Source organism: Carassius gibelio, chromosome B23, assembly GCF_023724105.1.
Source record: "Carassius gibelio isolate Cgi1373 ecotype wild population from Czech Republic chromosome B23, carGib1.2-hapl.c, whole genome shotgun sequence".
Taxonomy (NCBI): domain Eukaryota; kingdom Metazoa; phylum Chordata; class Actinopteri; order Cypriniformes; family Cyprinidae; genus Carassius; species Carassius gibelio.
Window position 1 is genome coordinate 19,808,617 of NC_068418.1, and position 21,940 is coordinate 19,830,556.

Here is a 21,940-nt window from a genome sequence, read left to right on the forward strand (position 1 = left end):
GCATTGGCTCATTTAGTTTACAGTCAACAAGTAGATTGGTCTATCGAAGTGATATTACAATTAGTCAGTTAGTGACACAACATCTCCATTACCTCCTTCATGAAACGAGGGTTACCATACTTAACAAAGACGTTATCTGTGGCGCTTTAAACTTTCCTAAATCTCTCTTGGAAGTTAGAAAGTGCTCAACTCTTTGCATTTATGTTCTGAAGGATGATATTGCACAGGCTGTTCAACACAAGAACCCAAATGTGAAGGAAGTTTCTTTGACTTAAAATGTAATCTATAATGCATTTAACTACAGACTTGTAATGATCCTTCCATACGGCTCAATTGAAGAAATGCCTGCCTTCACCGAAACATCCAGATGGTGGTTTTCAAAAAGGAGTTGGTCTTCATTGTTCGAAAACTAGGTTCTTGGTACATGGAACACTTCAGAACCTATTAACTTGAAACCTCACCTTCAAAGGAGATTGAAGTTGTGGAACCAAATTCATTCAAAATGTGGATTCTTTCAGAAAATGAACATTACTGTGTTGCTCACAGAGTCACAACAATCCTGCTGTGGCTTTATAGATTATATTTTTGTTGGCAAAACGTAGCAAAAACAGACAATACTGTGTTTAAAATACAATATTAACTTATTTACTGAACTGTTGTGTAAAATCACATTTGCACTCAAACAGCACTTGTGTGTTGCTCTCGCTGCTGGTGTGATATGTTTTATAATGCGATATAAGTATGAGACAAAAAACTCATACAGGAGCATTTATGAATTATTTGGAAAAATATAAAATAAAATAATAACTGCATTTATGGATTTATGTTAAATGTAAGGTGACGTACAGGTCTCGGGGCAAGGCCAGTGTGTTAAAATATTTTAATTGCATTATTTTTTCATAACTATTACGATTACATAATGCATTAAACTGAAAGCCCTAATATATATTCATATTCATTCAGGATTGTCAAAGTGTATTGGATTTGATTAATGATTCTTGAATTTTTTTTATCCCTCTAACATGAATTTTCATTTGTGTAATATAAAGCTATTATTTGTTCATAGGACCCAGTCATCATTCAACCCATCCATCCATCCATCCATCATCTTCCGCTTATCCGGGGCCGGGTCGCGTGGGCAACAGTCTAAGCAGAGACGCCCAGACTTCCCTCTCCCTAGCCACTTCTTCCAGCTCTTCCGGGGGGACCCCGAGGCGTTCCCAGGCCAGCCGGGAGACATAGTCCCTCCAGCGTGTCCTAGGTCTTCCCCGGGGCCTCCTCCCGGTGAGACGTGCCTGGAACACCTCCCTGGGAAGGCGTCCAGGAGGCATCCGAAATAGATGCCCGAGCCACCTCAGCTGGCTCCTCTCGATGTGGAGGAGCAACGGCTCTACTCTGAGCTCCTCCCGAGTGACCGAGCTTCTCATCCTATCTCTAAGGGAGCGCCCAGCCTCCCGACGGAGAAAGCTCATTTCGGCCGCCTGTATCCGGGATCTTGTCCTTTCGGTCATGACCCACAGCTCATGACCATAGGTGAGAGTAGGAACGTAGATTGACCGGTAAATCGAGAGCTTTGCCTTACAGCTCAGCTCCTTCTTCACCACGACAGACCGGTACAGCGACCGCATTACTGCAGAAGCTGCACCGATCCGTCTGTCAATCTCACGTTCCATCCTTCCCTCACTCGTGAACAAGACTCCAAGATACCTGAACTCCTCCACTTGTGGCAGGAACTCTCCACCAACCTGAAGTGGGCAATCCACCCTTTTCCGACTGAGAACCATGGCCTCGGACTTGGAGGTGCTGATTCTCATCCCAGCCGATTCACACTCGGCAGCAAACCGTCCCAATGCACACTGAAGGTCCTGGTCTGAGGATGCCAACACGACAACATCATCCGCAAAAAGCAGCGACGAAATCGTATGGTCCCCAAACCGGACACTCTCCGGCCCTTGGCTGCGCCTAGAAATTCTGTCCATAAAAATTATGAACAGAACCGGTGACAAAGGGCAGCCCTGCCGGAGTCCAACATGCACCGGGAACAGGTCTGACTTACTGCCGGCAATGCGAACCAAGCTCTTGCTCCGCTCGTACAGGGACCGAACAGCCCTAAGTAGGGAGCCGCCGACCCCATACTCCCGGAGCACCCTCCACAGGATGTCGCGAGGAACACGGTCGAATGCCTTCTCCAAGTCCACAAAACACATGTGGACTGGTTGGGCAAACTCCCATGAACCCTCCAGCACCCTGGAAAGGGTATAGAGCTGGTCCAGTGTTCCACATCATTCAACCATGAAAAATAATTACTTATGGACATTTCTCTTTTCTTTCTCTCTTTTCCTTCAACTCAGAGGATCTCAAAGCATGGTGGGCATCACACGGCTCCTGGTTATTTTAGAAAAGGACAGCCGCATTAAGTTGGACCTTCCAAATGGCATCCCATCCTCTGTTGACGAAGTAATCCAGGAAATAAACAACTAACAACTGAAATACGATTTCAATACAACAATGCTGATTTTGGCACTTGGGTTAACTTAACTTCAACCTCATAAAACAAGGATCTTTGCACTTATTATTGCAGTTATTCATGTAGAAACCTCTGTGACTTTATTCTTGGAGCCAGCTGACAAAAGAATTTCAAATCACATGAGCCAATAATTTTTTTTCACAATAGGACGTAGATAATGCATGTTTAAACTGAGAAACTTTACAATTTTATGAACAAAATGGGCTCATTTCAAATTTGATGTATGCTACAGATCTCAAAATAGTTGGGACGAGGGCATGTTTACCATGGTATAGCATCTCCTCTTCGTTTGAAGATGTCTGGGCATTGAGATTATAACTTTGTTAGAGTTTTAGTGTTGGAATTTGGTTCCATTCTTGCCTGACATAGGTTTCCAGCTGCCGAAGAGTTTGTGGTTATCTTTGACATATTGTTGGTTTAATGATGCACCACATGTTCACTATAGGTGAAAGATCTAGACACGAGGGGAAACTAGATCAAACAGGGAAGACTAAGACTACGGGTGTTTTCACACCTAGTTCGTTTGAGCCCTGCAAACACTTCTTACTGGGAATGTTTTTTGCGACAGTGAAGTTAGTCGTTTACCAACAAGGAATTTTGCAGGTGTCTGTGGCTGCGGCTCATCAGCCACATTGTGGACAAAGGTAAGGGGTCTGGAATTCAATTTGGATTCTACTTTTGTGAGGACTGTAGTCATTTTTTCAAAAGTGAGCGATGCTCTTCACCTTTCTCAGGCACGTCTTTACAGACCTCACTAGCCTCTCCCCAAAATCTGGCCCACCAGGCCACTCCCTCTACTGTGATCTACAATAAATCTTTTGAAAACAGTACATTTTTACAGGATACTTTTTACAGGTTGTCTTCCTCGCAAAATCCAGTGTCTATTTCTGATTTGTACAAGAGTGTTTCGTAGACCAGAATGCATGGTACCTTCATGTGTTAGAATATGTGAAAATAATCCAAGTGCAACAATGGAGTTTGATGCTTTGGGTTATTTTGCTTTCAGTTTATTGCCCGAAACTATACAGTCAAATGCCTTGAAAATGAAGACAGTGATGGACAGGGTCACTCTGAATACATATCCATTGAAAGAATGAGCTAACCTATAAAGGAATTTCTTTTATGAGTGTTTATATATACGGAAATAAACCAAGTGCAACAAAGGAGTTTGGTGTTTTGTGAATTTGCCTTTAGTTTTCTCTAAATCTATACAGTAAAATGTCTTTAAAATTAATCAAGTGATAGCCAGGGTCACCCTGAATACATATGAATTGAAAGAATGAGCTAACCTATAAAAGGACACTTTTTATGAGTGTTGGAATATGTGGAAATAAGTGCAACAGTGGAGTTCGATGTTTTTTCCAAATCTATACAGTAAAAAGCCTTTGAAAAAGTATATAGGAATAGTCAGGATTACTCTGAATGCATATCAATTGAAAGATTGAGCTAACCTATAAAGGGACATGAGTGTTGGAATATGGGACACAGCGCAAATGTCAGGACACATGTTGTTGTTTTGGGTGATTTTGCTATTAGTTTTCTCCAAATCTATACAGTAAAATGCCTTGAAAATGAATAGAGTGAAAATCTTTTTACACATTTTTTTATAAGTGTTTGAATATACAGAAATAATCAAAGTGCAACAATGGAGTTTGATGTTTGGGATGATTTTCCTTTTAGTTTTCTCCAAAACTATTCATTAAATAGCTTGAAAATGAGTGACACTGGGTCACTCTTAATACATACTGTATCTATTGAAAGAATTGGCTAACCTATAAAGGAATACACACACACACACACACACACACACACACACACATATATATAGTAAACATTAAACATATTTGTTAACATTTAACATATATAACATTACATTCAGAAAACATATATGAATAGTTTTATGAATCATTTAAAATCCAACAAAGCCTTTTTTTGTGATTTTAAAATAGAAAGTTCCAGGTTTAATATCTAATGCAATGATATTCATACATCTTATTCATACATTTAAGTGTTACAGTAGATGCATAAACCACCAATGATATAAATTTGTGCATTTATGTTCTACACAAAAAGAAAAATAAATAAATAAATACTGCATAATAAGAACACAGTTTATACAGTTAAAGTGTAATCACTTATAATTGAGAAATTAATTAGATTAAGAAATGCTATAAGTTTTTGCCTGAAACAAACTGCTAGAAGAAGAAACATCTGTGGTCAAAGAATGAATGTGCATGATCTCAGCCAATCAGGCATGGGAACATTTTTATGATAACATTTAAATCAAGATTATGAAGTGTAATTGTAATTTCTTCTTTTGTTATCAGTTGTCAACAGATGGTGATAGATCCGCTGGGTTTGTTTTAAATACCATCTGCACATGAATGTAACTTTGAAGAACAGATTTTCTTTTTGTTCACATGTACCAATCTACCATGCTGATGCAAAAGCTAAGCGGAGTCACTTGTATGTATTGTTTTTTTTTTCTTTAGTTCAATTTGTTAGTTGTTTTTCTCTGTCTAGTTTTTTCAATTTATTTTTGTTTGATTTTGCAGTGCTGCTGTTGCTGTGTCAACATGGTAAGATGCCCCATTAATGTAAAAAGCAGTTAAATCCAAAAAAGCCCCAATTATCAGTAAGGGACACAATTTAATGATTCATTTCAAGTAATTTTACTTTGCTATTTCTTCTCACCTAAACAGCATCTTTCCTCTCTGCAAGTGAAAATGCAAAACAATCAGTGACCTGTGAAGGAGACTCTGGATCCCTCAGTTGTGGTGAGTAATTTCTCATATAACGTGTTTAAACTTTACAATGATTTTCATGGTCTTCTTGTGTGTGTAAGAATCTGGATACATAAATGTCCTTGGTGCCAACTATGGAAGGACTGATGGCAAAACATGCTCGGATGGGAAACCACCTGGGAAGCTCTCAAATGTTAAATGCTCCTCAAAAACAACCCTCAAAAAGATGACAGTTCGGTAATTAATTAAGTGATAGCAGATGTTATTGCTTTTCAAGACTGGGAACAACCGCGATACTTTGGTGTCTTTATTGTAAAGTACTTGTGATTATCTGTCCATGAATCAGGTGTAATGGAAGACAAAGCTGTTCTGTTTCTGCAGTGGACTCAGTTTTCTCTGATCCTTGTAAAGGGACTTATAAATACCTGCAAGTGTCTTATGAGTGTCTCCCAATTAGTAAGTCAATGGATTGATACACATTATTTCCTAATTTCATAATGTGGTAAATCCTTTTGTTGACCCTGATCATTACTGACCCTTGTTCCTATTTTCCACCTAAATAATTCTAGAGAAGCGCATAACTTGTGAAGGTAGCAAGAATAACATTACCTGTGGTAAGTTATATCAGTTATAAGTTATATGTGGTAAGTTTTTTTATTGACTTTTTATTAATTGTATTTATACAAATGTTTAATCCTTAGGGGTCAAGCTGTGAATATGGTGGTCACTCTCGTTAATAATATATATAACCGACTGGTTGAGGCCAGCCTAACGGACAGCGACACTGAACCGAGCTCTCTTCTGCGAAGTTCTCCTCAAAGTCCCTCCTGCACAGGAACGAACAAATACAAATCGCAGTTTGAACAAACAAAAAGATGTGCAAGAGCCCAATTCAGTGCTCGCGGTGTTCAGGGCTCACACAGAGAAAGGCGTCTCGAGACGCTAAAAATAAGCGTTTTCAAGTGTTTTGATCAAAACACTTGGACATCGAATTTGCCTATTTTTGTTCTTGTGTCGACAAATACATACAAAATATGTCAAAATATCCACCTTGGAAATTATGCTCGAAAAAACTGTCAGTTATTTCTTAAGTGTAGGTAAACAGTTGAGGAAAAAAATGGGATGTGTATTATATTGGATGCGTTAATCGTCTCTTAAAGGGACCGCGCCCAATTTAGCTAATGGCTGCTGTAATGTTAATCCAAGAAAATGAAAATGAAAATCACTCACTGCTCTTGACTACTTTGTAGTTTTAACAGTCAAACCAAAAATTATTCAGACACCAGATATATTTTTTTATATATATAGCAAAACTGTAATAATGTGAGAAATGTTGAAGGTGTCTGAATAAATGTACACTGATAAAAACAACTTGTAGGATTTACTTGATAAAATCATTGTAACAATTTGCACTCAATTTTTCTTAGTAAATTTTACTGCTGTAATATCAAGTACAACTTACTTGCCAGTATCAAGTGAAATTTACTTAACTCTAAATGTAACATTTGTGAAGACATTAAGTAAATGTTACTTAATTATATTTAACTTAGCAGGTTCTATTTATTAAAAGTAATTAAGTAAATTTAATTTTAAAATGTGAAAATATCAAGTAAATTTTATAAATCTGTTATATTTACTGTTATGAATTAATTAAGTAGATTTTAGACTGTCCATTTAACATTTTGAATTACTTAGTTTAATGAATTTTTATTACTCACTATTATTATGTAACTGTTACATAATTTGTTTCAGTGTTACCAAATAAATGTAGTTATTTTCTCTGCATCAAATACTTTTCTCACAAATCACAAATAAATTCAATAAAGTTTAACAGTTTATTATGTCAACATTCACATATTCACATCAACTGATAAGTAGTTAAGGTACATTCAGTAACCTCTCGGATCATTTACAATAAGAATTAACCAACAATTTCCCCTAAAGAAAAGGAAATTCCATTTTACTCCATCCAACACATATCTGGGATTATATTTTCTCAAATAGGTGAAGGGATAGTTCACACAAAAATCTAAATTTATGTAATTAATAACTCACCCTCATGTCGTTCCAAACAAGTCCAAACCGTTTATTATGGGAACACAGTTTAAGATATTTTAGATTTAGTCCGAGAGCTCTCAGTCCCTCCATTGAAGCTGTGTGTATGGTATACTGTCCATGTCCAGAAAGGTAAGAAAACATCATCAAACTAGTCCATGTGACATCAGAGGGTCAGTTAGAATATTTTGAAGCATCGAAAATACATTTTGGTCCAAAAATAGCAAAAACTACCACTTTATTTAGCATTGTCTTCTCTTCCGTGTCTGTTGTGAGAGAGAGTTCAAAACAAAGCAGTTTGTGATATCCAGTTCATGAACGAATCATTCGATGTAACTAGATCTTTTTGAACCAGTTCACCAAATCGAACTGAATCGTTTTAAACGGTTCGCGTCTCCAAAATGCATTAATCCACAAATGACTTAAGCTGTTCACTTTTTTAATGTGGCTGACATTCCCTCTGAGTTCAAACAAACCAATATCCCGGAGTAATTCATTTACTCAAACAGTACACTGACTGAACTGCTGTGAAGAGAGAACTGAAGATTAACACCAAGCCAAGCCAGATAACAAACAGAAGACTGACTCATCAGTTAACAGCTTAAGTCATTTGATTTCATTTGGATTAATGTGTATTGGAGATGCGAACCATTTCAAACGATTCAGTTCGATTTGGTGAACTGGTTCAAAAAGATCCAGTTACATCGAATTGATTCGTTCGCGAACCGGATATCACAAACTGCTTTGTTTTGAACTCTCTCAAAACAGACACGGAAGAGAAGACAATGATGAATAAAGTCCTAGTCTGAGAGCGGACTAAATCTAAAATATTTTAAACTGTGTTCTGAAGATAAATGGAGGTCTTACAGGTTTGGAACAACATGAGGGTAAGTTATTAATGACCTAATTTTGATTTTTGGGTGAACTAACCCTTTAATGCAATAACAACATTCAAACCGATACTAAGTGCTCCTTATGCTCTTAAAACCTTAACACATTAAAACATTTCAAGAAGTAAAAATTAGTCAAGATTTTGTAAAAAATATTTGAGCTGGAGATGTAACTTGGAGTCTACCAACAGCTTCGATTGTACAGCATGTACCATGTTGATAGCATTTAAGAGAGCAACTTCAACTATAAAGATTGCACTTTTGGGGACATCTTAACACCATCCAGGTCCAGGAAATGTTTCTGGAACACCTCAAAGGTGTAGCAGTGTTGGGGTGTATGCCAGGTTGAGGGCATAAATAAGCCCCATCAGCAGTGTGCAAGCTTTAGCAGTACTGCCGCATGATGGACACATCGACTGGATCCTCTTGATCAGCACCATGGATGACCAGTATCTTAAGGGTGTGTTCAGCGGCATCACTACAAGTGTCCTCCTGCATACAGTTTATAAAAAAGAAAGAACACAATTCTATTGAGACACAAATACAAAAGAGATTCATTATCAATGCAGAACGAACATGCTCGCTAAAAATTACTTAACATAACTCACATTGTTAAATTCAGTATAATGTGTTTTACCTTGAGTCAACATAAGTAAAAAAGTTAGTAGAACATTGCGCAAGACAGATGCAATTCACAGATTGTACCCATAAAATGAATGTTGTGCGAAACCATACATTGTGTGACTCTGTACCTTTACAGTGCCAGGAAACCCTTTTTAATATCCAGACTACGTTTAAGTTGTGACTGCACATAATTTGGACCATTGCTGAGTGGAAAATCTTCATGTTTGTGTCTTACTTTTTCACTTGCGCTTAAAAATGATTTTTATGACAAAAAAAAAATCATGCTTTACCAGGCAATCTTCAAAAAGCTCTTCTTCTTTCTCACTGATGTACAGGATAAGGCTGCGGTTGACAGTTTCACGTCTGCTTTGGTACTGTGAACAGATTGATAATGTGTCAATACATATATATATATATTCCAATCCATTACAGTTTTATGACCTGTTAAAAACATGCATTTACTTATCTATTTGTCACATTTTTATATATTTGTTAGACATTTTTTGAAAAGATTCCTTGGTGTGTAAGTTTGAGAAATAAGAACAGCAATATTATAGTATTATTACAAATATTTCTACTTGCCTGTATGAGAATGTAACCGTGTCAGACCAGATAGATATCGCACGCACTCCTGTACTGTTCTTTTACCTGTTGAGAGAAACTAATTGTGTAATTGAGATCTCATTTACATTTTGTTTTAATTGGTTTTAATACAGCAATGAACTTGTTACGAGTTTGTGCCTGAAAATGAATTGGCATGGCAACGAGGCGGAGACGCTTGCCGCCCATTGCGTTCAAAGATAACGGTTCTTCTTGCTTCATCTCCTAGACGGAGATTCACATGGATGAAGCTACTGATGCTAACCTCCCTCACTTAAGCCGTGAAAGGCTGTGGTCTAACGTTAGGATTTGATGACCGTACCTTCATACCGCTAGCTTATTAAAATAAAATGACTGAATTCATACAAGCACTTGCTGCTACACATCAATGTTTAACGTAATTAGTAGCCAAGTTCACCTGCCATGGTAACGTTACTGCATTTTTCCAAACGTTCCTTCTTTGATGCAGACTTTGATAAGCTACTTGCTGCGAAATTTTCAGTGGATTTAAAACGTCTAACGTTAACGTAACGTTAAATAAGGCTAACATTAGGACACACACAGGCAGTCAGCACGTTACATCGATTTCCATACATAACGCATGACAGTTTGAATTTAATCACGGCCAGCTAACATTAAATTACTCTGAAGTTAACCAGACTTGGTGACTTTTTCTACAAGAACGCGGCTAACTACATTTAGTTTTGACTAACCATCAGTCTCAACTTTATAGAAGTGGATAATGGCGTGATTAAAACTTACGTTCAGATAATTTTGAACCGTAACGTCTATGCAATAATCAAACCATGAAAATGAACACATAGTTGTTATCACAAATCTAAAGTAGAAAAGTCAAAACTTACCGAAGATAAGTCAGCCAAAAGTGACCGCCCAAACCAAACCAACCGTCTCTGCCACTGCCAGAAGGATCTTGTTTAAAAAAAAAAAAAAAGCGCGCGGATTCAAACGCACTTAGCTTTTCAGATTAACATTTACTTAGTATTTTTAGGTGAATGTGCTGTGACCATAAAACATTAAATAGTACTTGTAAATATATAATACAATTTACTCTTTCTTCTCAGTTATGTTATTACATGAATAAATAGTGTAATTTTTACTTAAGATATTATAGTTCCAACTTGATCTTGATTTTACAATGTATAAATTACATTAATTAATGTAATAGATTTTACCACACCACAAAGTCATTATTTTCAGTGTAGGTTTGAAACAGGGCCCACTGGTACAACCTTCACCGGGTCCCCGCTTGTGCAATGTGGAATTAGTTTACAGTTTTTTCAAGCAGTTTGTGATGCATTTTGGAAACAGGAGATGTACATTTCTAATGCACCATCTAGCTTGATAAACCCCTTCTCAAAGACTTACTGTTCGTATTTTATTTGGGTAACAAACACATTCTGAATGCCGTCGGCAGAATTCAAATGAGCCATTTTAATCTAGATTAATCTAGATTAATTTCAAGATCACAGTGAGATTAATCTAGATTAAAAAAATTAATCTATGCCCACCTCGAATATATATATATATATATATATATATATATATATATATATATATATATATATATATATATATATATATATATATATATATATATATATATATATATTCGAGGTGGGCATAGATTAATTTTCTCGAATATATATATATATATATATATATATATATATATATATATATATATATATATATATATGTGTGTGTGTGTGTGTGTGTGTGTGTGTATGTATGTATGTATGTATGTATGTATGTATGTATGTATATATATATATATATATATATATATATATATATATATAGGTTTTGCTTTACTTTTATGGCCCCGTTAACATCCTGTGGACTAAGTAATGTTTACTTTGTATACTTGCAAAGTTACTTACAGTCAGTAGAATGTCTTTTGGGAGACTATCACAAAATAGAGTGAGCAGATATTACGCAGACAGTCTACTTACTCTCTGAATGAGAGCACTGCCACTGCATTTCCCAAAGGTTATAGAATAATTAAAGCATGTTTTTTTTTTTTATAAATTAATCTTTGGGAGCAGTAGAGGCAGTGTGCCGACTCTCATTAATAACCACTCTGTGTGTGAATGAAACAGAACACTAAAAAAACTTAGTGATAATTTTCACTTGGAAATAGCTAGTAGGTTTCACAAATAATTACAAAAAACAGCAAGTAACACATTTAATGAAATGTGAAACTTTGAAACACAAAGACTGAAAATAATTTTTTTTCTTTTCTTTTTTTGGTAAAGCATATTTTTCATGTGATAGTTACTTGTGGAATTATCATCAACGTCAGTTTTTCTGTTTCAGAGAAGGGTGTTATTTCGGTTCATTATGCCAATTATGGACGGCGGAATCTTGCAACCTGCCTTAATGAATTAGCAACTAACCCAGACTGTTACTTTGATCAGACTGCCCGTTTCAGTTCCAGGTACAGCCGAGACATTATTCAGACTACAGTCACTTAAAAATCAAACAATGGAATATTTACAAAAAATTTAAGTGCAATAAGATTTTGTTTCTCCTTTTAAGGTGCAATGGAAAGAAGTCTTGTCTTCTAGAGGCTTCAAGTTTGGTGTTATCTGATCCGTGTAAAGGCGTCTATAAGTACCTGGAAGTGACATTCTCCTGCAAAATCGCTTGTGAGTAAGAAAGTATTCTTATTATTGATGTTTATTTATTTTTCTATTTAAAAATATGAGTAGTGGGGAATAAATCTAATCAGTTTTTGATTAGTTTTGAATGTTATTTTCTCTGAGGGTTAGATTGATTTTCAGCACCTTTATAAAGTTGGTTCATTGTATACATTGACTCAGAAACTCAATGAAAACTATAATTCTGAAATGCTTGATTTGTCTAAATGTTACAGAGCATGATCTGCATCAGTCGGTGAGGAAACTTCCTGTAAGAGCAGAAGCAGAACATCCTTTTCTTTAGCACTGGCATTTCGGTTTCTCTTCTTATTCTCTTTTCTTTAAATCAGCTTTGAAACAGTTTATTTCAAAAAGTTTCATACAAATAAATTGCAGTTGAAATTAAATCTGCCTCCCCTCCTTCACACACACACACACTGGTGTCCTTTGAACAATCATATGAGATGGCACAGGTTATCAGAGTAGCATTTATTAAACAAATGTTGCTATAACATATTATGGATTAGAACAAGAAATAGATGGCCAGCTATATGTTTCATAGGAAAAGCATAATATGTAAAGAAAACTCTAAAAAAGGATGGTTCTTTTAGTAAGTACATTTTATTTATATAGCACATTTAAACATAGCTAAGCTACTCAAGGAGCTGAACAATGTAAAATAAAATTAAAAGAGAAAATAAAAGAAAACCCATAAAAGAAGCAAACAAGACAGACAATAATACAACAATGAAGTGAAATAAATATACTAAGGAGAAAATATATGTTTAGACAAAATTGGTTCCTCACATGGGGTGCAGCAGAGCCATATAGAGTGAGAGTTGCGAAAACTCCATTGACTCCAATGGAACGCTTTTTTTACAGCAATGGCGGCTCGTGGAGTCTCTCAATAGTTCCCGGAAGTAGCAGCAAACCGTTGCCGTGCCGTAGAGATGCAGCAGAACAAACCGTTCGCGACGCACTTTTAACAGGTAAGACGTTTAATTAATAAGATTGAATTTTATCAGTACATCTTATAACAATAAATTGCAAATTAAAACCTTCTAGTAGATTATCACTCATTAAATGAGTAGATTTAAGGTTTGTTATCAGATAACTAACAGATTAGGCTAATCTGATAGAGGTAGAATACATGGTTTTGCTAATTTTAAATATTGTAAATATCACATCACTTTACTTCAACTAGTACGAGTTTGTACTTATTATATATGAATCACCTGAAATAACATAGCTGTAATCAGCAGCCATTTCTTGTATGTTCACAGGTCTAGGGGTGCATCGTGGAGCAGGGCCCTCCTCTTTTTGACCACAGGACGATGTACAAAGATTGTGGGAATAGCATCTGGTCTCAGCCTACTCTTGAATTTTTTGGTCATGACAAATTGCCTTGCCGCAATTTGTCTGCATACTGACTTCAGTTTAGTTTCCACACACACCTTTTTTTTTGTCTACCCACATACAGTACATAACACATGGTGGTTAAATGCACAGTTATAGGTAACACTGATGACTCCCTGCAATGTCTCACCCTGAGTCTCAGCTCCCTGGGTTTTGCAAGGCTTTGCTTGTTCCTTATTTCTAGTAAAACATTGTCAATGTAAAAAAGTGCAAATAAATTTAAGTATAATTACCTAACAATTTTTTGTTGTTGTAATTTTTATTTGTATTTAGATTGCTCCTGCTGACTTGAGCCAACCATTATTTTCTCCTCTCTATGTCAGCGGGGAAGCCATACATTCGCACACCTTTCTCTGACCGAGTGGAGCATCCCCATGCAGCACAGTAAACCACGGTGGAGACTATGCAAGGACAACATTAAAGAAAGGACACATACAAAATGCTTGTCATGCTATTAAATTTATTAGAAATGTATTCATGAATTGCTGTAAATAGTTAATTGTATAATTACAATTTAAAATAACTGTTTTCTATTTTAAAATGGAATATACTCCTGTGATGCCAACCTGAATTTTCAGCATCATTACTATTGAATGGCAGTGAACATGTTTATATACGAGTATGCTTAAGTTGTTTTAAACCTGAATATATTGTGTACATGAATAAGTATTGTAAGAATTATGCTAGATATAATAGGTATATTATTTATAATACATAATTATATTACTATATGTAAATTGTAAGAATTATAAACAGTAAGCTTCATTTTACATTTATTTAACATGCTAATTACTGCTGCTAACAGTTAATTGACCCATAGTGCGGTGCGAGCTGAAAATCACCTGTCACCAGCCTGTCTCTCTACTACCTGAAAGTCGTCAATATGACATGAGTTAACATGAGATAAGTGGAAAAAAAGGACAATATGTAACGTAAAAAGGCAACAGCAACCCGTGTTTATACAACTTAACGTTAGCATGAAATAAGTTTTTAAAATAACGGCACTTGAACACATCCTCAGATATTTTATAAACATCATTGCTGTAACTATATACTCATTCTTCATACATATGTCGGTGTGTTGTATAAATATATAAAATAAATGCATTTATTGACTCCTTATTACCAGAAATCGCAGTTCTGTCACTCTACTCTATCAGTTTGAATGGCCGCCAATGCACTTCCTGGAACTATTTGAAGTCTACACGAATCACGTGACAAACAAACATTTCGAACTTCCGTTGTCGCAACTCTCTCTCTATATGGCTCTGGGGTGCAGTGACTGAAACAGCTCTGTCACCCTACGTTTTCATATGGGAATGAGGGATAGATAAAAGAGACCTGTCAGCGGATCTTAAAAGTCTGGTACAAGGGATAATAAGATCTTTAAGATAAACTGGAGCTTGATTGTTAATAGCTTTAAAAACAAACAACATAATCTTAAGCTGAACTCTTAAATGGACCAGAAGCCATTGAAGTGAAGCTAAAATTGTGTTCATAAAGAGTGACATGGTCATACTTCTTTGCCCCAGTCAGCAGCTGCAGTTTGTATCAACTGGAGGTGAGAAAGCGATGACTGAGGAAGACGGGAGTACAGTGAATTACAGTAATCTAAACGTGAGGTAATAAAAGTATGAATAACATTCTCAGAACGTGTTTTAATGTCTGTGATAATATCACCACCTGTAAGGAGGATTTAGGCCGTGTAGAATCCATAAGCGGGTCTTTATTAAATGGTCTGCTGAACAAATCCGAATGGTAATCACAACTCGTAGTCAGGTCACAGGTCAAAATACAGGCAAAACAGTCCAATGGCAAACAAATCCAAAACAGTAATCCAAAAACGTGAGTCAAAAAGGAAAAAGCAATGGTCATGACAATAATCAGCAAAGGAGACATGAAAAATGCTTAGTAGTTTAGTAACAGCAATAGGTGGCTCACATTTGATTGTAGGAATGTTCAACTGCTTAACTAAATCTTGATGGATCACATTTGCAGCAGCTCCAGAATCTATTAACGCTGAAAAATGATGGTTTTCATTAGCAACTGACAAAATGATGGGAAGTGACAAGCATAAACTGATTTGTAAAGTATTCAACATGTGACTCTCTCGATAACTTGAATAGGGGTTTGCAGCAGGTTTAACAGGACAGTTGGAACAGCGATGTCCTGATTCACCACAGTAGAAACAGAGTTGATTGAGTAATCTTCTTCTCCGTTCATCAGGTGTTATGTGAGTTCGTCCAATTTGCATGGCTTCAGAGGGAACAGACTGACATGGTGTTTGCGCAGTAATAGTAGGCACATAAGCGAAGTTAGACTTGGGACTTGGTAGAGTTCGTAAAAGATTGTCAATCTTGATAGCAAGGGTAACAAACTGAGAGAAGTCAAGGGAGTCATCTTTGCATAGTAATTCTGCTTGAAGCTTAGCAGACAGACTTGAACGAAAAAGGTGCTTCAAAGCCACATCATTAAAACCACTTTGTGCTGCAAGAGTGCGAAATTGGATAGCATAATCAGAAGCAGGTCTGTTACCTTGACGTAACTGGGTCAGTTGAGTTGCTAAATCCATGCCTCCAGCAGGATATTGAAAGACATCACGAATTAGTTGGGTGAAGTAATTGTAAGATTGCTGGGCATGTGTATCATGATCCCAAACAGCTGTAGCCCACTCTAAAGCCTTCCCGGTAAGCAAAGTCATGATAAAAGAGCACTTTGTATGGTCTTGGCGATATGTTTCAGGTTGGTTTGAAAAATAGATAGAACATTGACGTAGAAAACCAGTGCAGTTATCTGGAGAGCCATCAAATTGATCAGGTAAAGCAAATCTTACCGGGTCAGGTCTTGGGGCAGGAAGAGACTGAATGTACTGTGTTAAATGCTCGTTGCTGGCTTGCAGTGTCAGTAGCTGGTGTTGAAAACCATTCAGCAGATCCTTTTGATACTCAATGGTAGAAAGGAGTTGAGAGACATCCGCTGGATCCGCGCCGGGCGAAGTATTCTGTAAGGAGGATTTAGGCCGTGTAGAATCCATAAGCGGGTCTTTATTAAATGGTCTGCTGAACAAATCCGAATGGTAATCACAACTCGTAGTCAGGTCACAGGCTTTGGTCAAAATACAGGCAAAACAGTCCAATGGCAAACAAATCCAAAACAGTAATCCAAAAACGTGAGTCAAAAAGGAAAAAGCAATGGTCATGACAATAATCAGCAAAGGAGACATGAAAAACGCTTAGTAAGGCAGAGAACCGGCAATACTTCGCAAAATGGCAGTGCAAACAAATGACTTATATACAAGGTGACAGGAAATGATGTGGCAGGAACAGGAAATGGCAGAGTTCAATATTCAGGTGAAGGCTCCCTCTGGTGGACTGGAGCCTGATCAAACGTTACGCCACCACATCTGCCTTAATATTCTCTGAGTTTACATGTTCCCTTCCGAAAATTACCATAATTTTACTATGAATGGTTACTACAAATTAACCATGGCTTTGATACTTCAAATGAAAAAGTGAAAAGTATTCATTTTGTGGTGATTGACATTACATAGGCTATTATTACAAATGCTTGCAAAGGGCGCAAGAGGCCTGATAGTTGCTGTTGTAACACTTACAGGATGATCAAATCCTTGTTTAATATTGACCAAACATTTAATTAAAATATCCACTTAATCTTTAGTTTTTCGACACCTTGTGATAGAAATGCTAGCCTCTATCATTTCTTCTTCTTATTGAAGTACATATTTTTTTTTGTATTAGTAAAATCATAGCCATAGGCATCTGTCTAGCTACAATTGTAATTTGTAAATAATACAATTTAATTTCAAGTTAGTTATTTAGTTTTATATTTTATTAAGTTCTATTTTGACCCCATAGTAGGCTTTTTTTTTTTACTTACAAAATTATAATTTGGGGAGGGGGCACAACAATACAATTCTGCTTAGGGCACCCATGCTGCCAGCAGCAGCCCTGCATACATTAACATCCCCAGTGTCCCTCTCATGGGACGCTACACTTATTTACAAAAGTAAAATTATTTTGCATTTGCTTAAATTTTATTTCTGTCATTGTTTATTCACTCACATGTGGTCCCAAACCTACATTATATAAATTTATTTCTTGTGCTGTACACAAAAGAAGATATTTTGACGAGTCTGGATAACCATACAGTTGCTGGTCCACACTGACTTTGAAAGGGGAAAAAATACTCTGGATGTCACTGTGGACCAGCAACTGTTTGGTTTTCAACCTTCTTTCAAAATAGAGTTTATATTTATATATAGTGTTCCTGTAGCTCAATTGGTAGAGCATTGCGTCGATTCCCCGGGAACACATGATACAGGTAGGTAAAAATTGATAGCCTGAATGCACTGTAAGTCGCTTTGGATAAAAGGGTCTGCTAAATGTATAAATTTAATTTAATACATTTAATTTAATACATTTAATATTTAGCAGAAGAAGGAAACTCATTCAGGTTTAAAACTACTTTTGAGTGGGTACACGAAGGTATAAATAACACAACACTAACCTATTTTAATTTTTGGGTGAATTATTCCTTTAATGAAAAGAAAACTGTCTAGATAATAATACTATAGATAGTTATATATAATTATAGATAATTTGTGGGGTTCTGTCTGTTAGACTCTCTGTTAGATATATGTAAGACACACTTTTATCTGCATAAATGTATGTAACTATAATGTTGTTGAACATCAAAGTAGGGCTGCAACTAACGATTATTTTGATAATCGATTAATCTGTCGATTATTTTTACGATTAATCGATTAATCGGTTTATGTACTTATATTTTAGTTTTTTCCATTTTTTCCCCAAGTAAATTATTAATAAAGGGTCTTTATCATTCAGCATAGCTTTTTAAGAGATTTTAACCATTTTGCATTGTCATATCCTCATCAAAAATATACCTGGAGTTGTTTTATTATGTTAGTAATCCTTTGTCGAACTCTTCTGCAATCAAAACACTGACCCATACTCTAGCAAAATTCACAAGGAGATTTCAAATATTGTTTTCACCATGGCAGTCCTTAGAGCTCCTAAAGTAGTTTAACATCCCAAACAAAGCTTAAGGAATCTTTGAGAACATATTTTCACGAAGTATAAGGATAAAACAGAATAAAATTGTAGTGCATTGTATTTTATTATTTACTGGGAAAAAGCTTTATAGCTTATGCTGTGAAATTGTAAACAATCCTTCGAAAAAAAGTGCCAATGGCATGAAACCTGAATGGAACTCACAATTTAAAGTAAAATCCATCAGAAGGTTGTCCAGAAAAAAAAAATTGGGACACACACAAAAAACCTGCTGTGTGAAAAAGAGCAGTGAATACTTAGAAAAGAAGTGCATTTTAAATATACTCAAACATTTACCTTTCTCATTCAGTCATAATTAGGCTGCAAGTCTGAATTATGAACTGGTAAACGACAAACTGATCACATAACATGTTTGTAAAGCTTTAAATGTTAACTGTTAAAAAGCAATGTTATCAGCTTTTACGACTAAACATTTGCAAACAACCTTGTACTGGAGAACCTGCACAAATAAAATTCTTAGGGGCCGTTCACATATCGCACCTAAAAACGCGTGGAAAACGCTAGTCGCGCCGCTTTCTCCTTCTTTCCAAAGCGCTCGGGCAGAAGCGCCCCTGAGGCGTCTGCCTTTGCTAAGCATCCATGACGTGCCCTCTCCATGAAGACCCGGAAATTTCAGCAAAGGATAAATGGATGCGGTGTGGACGCGCCTGGAAAAACGGGCGCATCGCACCGCGTGCGTGTCGCGACCGCGTCGCTTCCATTATGAGAGTGCATACTGCGCGCCTACATAGGAAATAACGAACTTGAGCACGCAAAAGACACGATATGTGAACGGCCCCTTAAACAGTTCAGTAGTGCAGAATTTACAGGTTACTCTTCATTTTGAAGGCTCAAAGTAAAGTACTCCCACTCATAGACAGTAAAAGAAATGGACACAGCGACCCCATTGGAACTCAATTGAGACAAATGAAGCCCAGTTTTAGCGTTTTTTAGCACTTCCGTTTCTGACGCGCAGACTCAAACTAAGCTTGACGACGTCAGCAACCTGTCTGACAGATGTAAATCTTCTAGTAGCTGTGCGTGCAAACTGCCATCGTTAAACTTGCAGAGACGGCGAGCTTGAGCGGGGAGTTCTTTGTCGTGAGTGACCAGGAGTAAGTATTCTGATTAATTATTTTGTATAGTATTTTAAAATGTAACGCCACTACGCCATATTAAGTTAATTGCCTGCGAGCTTCTCCTCCTGTCTATACGGTAATGCGACAGAGAGCCGAGTGGTTATGACGCAATCGTTAGCCTATTTTTTACAAAAACTGTTTATACGGGACCATAATGTAACATAGAAGGTAATGGAGCCCTTTATACATTGTCGTGTATCTTTAGAAATAAATAATGGACAAACAGAGTCTTTAAACGCCTCAGATGAAAAGTTATTCGCTGTCAAAGTGACGCCAAAATGAATGGGAGTCAATGGGAATGCTAACGCAAGTGAAGTTCTGCTAAAAGATGGCAGCCCCCACCCGACTTCAACTTCCGGTCGAGTTCCTTGCCCCTTGCTCCCACTTCCCGCTGAATGCTGCAGAGACGCTGTTCGGGAAGCACGTGACATAAAACGAGGCCAGCTATTGGCTATTCGCTACTTCACCTGCTGTACTGGCTGAGTAAAACCTCCGGTGGCTCATTACTGCCACACTTTGAGTGAAGTGACATTCAGCCAAGTATGGTGACCCATACTCAGAATTTGTGCTCTGCATTTAACCCATCCGAAATGCACACACACAGAGCAGTGAACACACACACACTGTGAGCACACACCCGGAGCAGTGGGCAGCCATTTATGCTGCGGCGCCCGGGGAGCAGTTGGGGTTCGGTGCCTTGCTCAAGGGCACCTAAGTCATGGTATTGAAGGTGGAGAGAGAGCTGTTCGTGCACTCCCCCCACCCACAATTCCGTCCGGCCCGAGACTAGAACCCACAACCCTTCGATTGGGAGTCCAACCCTCTAACCATTAGGCCACGACCTTTGGTCACCGCAGATTTGAAATATGCACGAAATGAGCCGCTTATGGCAAATAAAATTTATTTAGCGACGAATCGATTACTAAATTAGTTGACAACTATTTTAATAATCGATTTTAATCGATTAAATCGATTCGTTGTTTCAGCTCTACATCAAAGTGTATAAAAAATAAAACAACATCTGAAAGGAAACTCAGCATCAACAGACCCCATTATTTGAGAACAATTAAGAGATTTGGTGAAAGAACAACTCAAATTCTCTAGCCAATGTTTCAAACGCAATTTCTGACATTCTTTAAAAATAAGACAACATAATAAGGTATGGTTTTTTATTGATTAGAGTTTAAAGACATTCTCCTGATATAAAGATATAACTTAAGCCTACACCAGCACAAAAACATACTCTATTATTGAAAACTTTGCAGGACAGTCGATCGCTAGGAGCAGTGTTGGGCATCCCTGGTCTATAGGCTATACTTGTGCTCCAAGAATATTTTCATTGTTATATGCTAGGGAGGCGTTATTACACATCTTATGTATGGAATTTTCAAAACACAAATGAAGGATAAACTGAAAAATAAAAGATGCTTTCAGTCCACATGTAATCTAACATGATCAACGAACATAAAACAGCATCAAACTGTTTAACATTATGAAATGAAATGTTGACCCATGAAGAGGTAATAATGATTGTCAAGCTTTTGGGGTATTGATCGACTCCATCTATGTTTTTATTATCATTCTGAATTCAATCCATGTTTTTCATTTTTTTTTCAGCTTTTTGTTTAAAATTTTGTTTATTTATTTTTTACATTTTATTAATGGCACTAAGCCAAATTTAAGTGTTTTAGAAAAGAAAAAAGAATGCCTGAAGCTAGAATAAAATGTTACTTTATAAAAACAGATTCCCTGTTCTTTTTTTGGATGTTTTGTGTATTCATATTTTCATCAAAAAAACAAAAACAAACAACAACAACAGCTGAATTAGTAGTTTAGTTTATTTAGTTTTTGTATATTAAGGTAAGGTCTTACAAAACTCCTCATCTTATAAAAAAGTGCTACATTTCTCATGCAGTGACATTAATAGATTTTATGGCTGTAGACAAACATAATATGAACAACTAATGATTACCGGTAAAAAGTAAGGAGTTGAACTTACTTGGAAAACCTGTGGAAACTGATTATCTTAAATTTCTCAAGTAAGCTGTACTCAAAACATATTATAAGCACAACAATAGAGCATTTATTTGTTTAATAAAACAATGTTACGTCAAGTCATTATTTTTAAGGCATGCTATTAAATCAACAATTTTAAAATATAAGTCAGCTGATCATCAATCATAACTCCAAGGCTT

At 36.6% G+C, this 21,940-nt stretch overlaps 1 protein-coding gene across 1 annotated transcript; it reads left to right on the plus strand.

Moving 5' to 3' along the window:
- Positions 1-4,853: 4,853 nt before the first annotated feature.
- LOC128011871 (L-rhamnose-binding lectin CSL2-like) lies at positions 4,854-12,507 on the plus strand. The gene is made up of 9 exons (XM_052594642.1): positions 4,854-4,993; positions 5,083-5,106; positions 5,230-5,304; positions 5,373-5,508; positions 5,618-5,727; positions 5,841-5,885; positions 11,778-11,898; positions 12,000-12,109; positions 12,337-12,507. Coding segments are annotated over exons 1-9 (669 nt in total). The 5' UTR covers positions 4,854-4,947; the 3' UTR covers positions 12,339-12,507.
- The last annotated feature ends 9,433 nt before the right edge of the window (positions 12,508-21,940 follow it).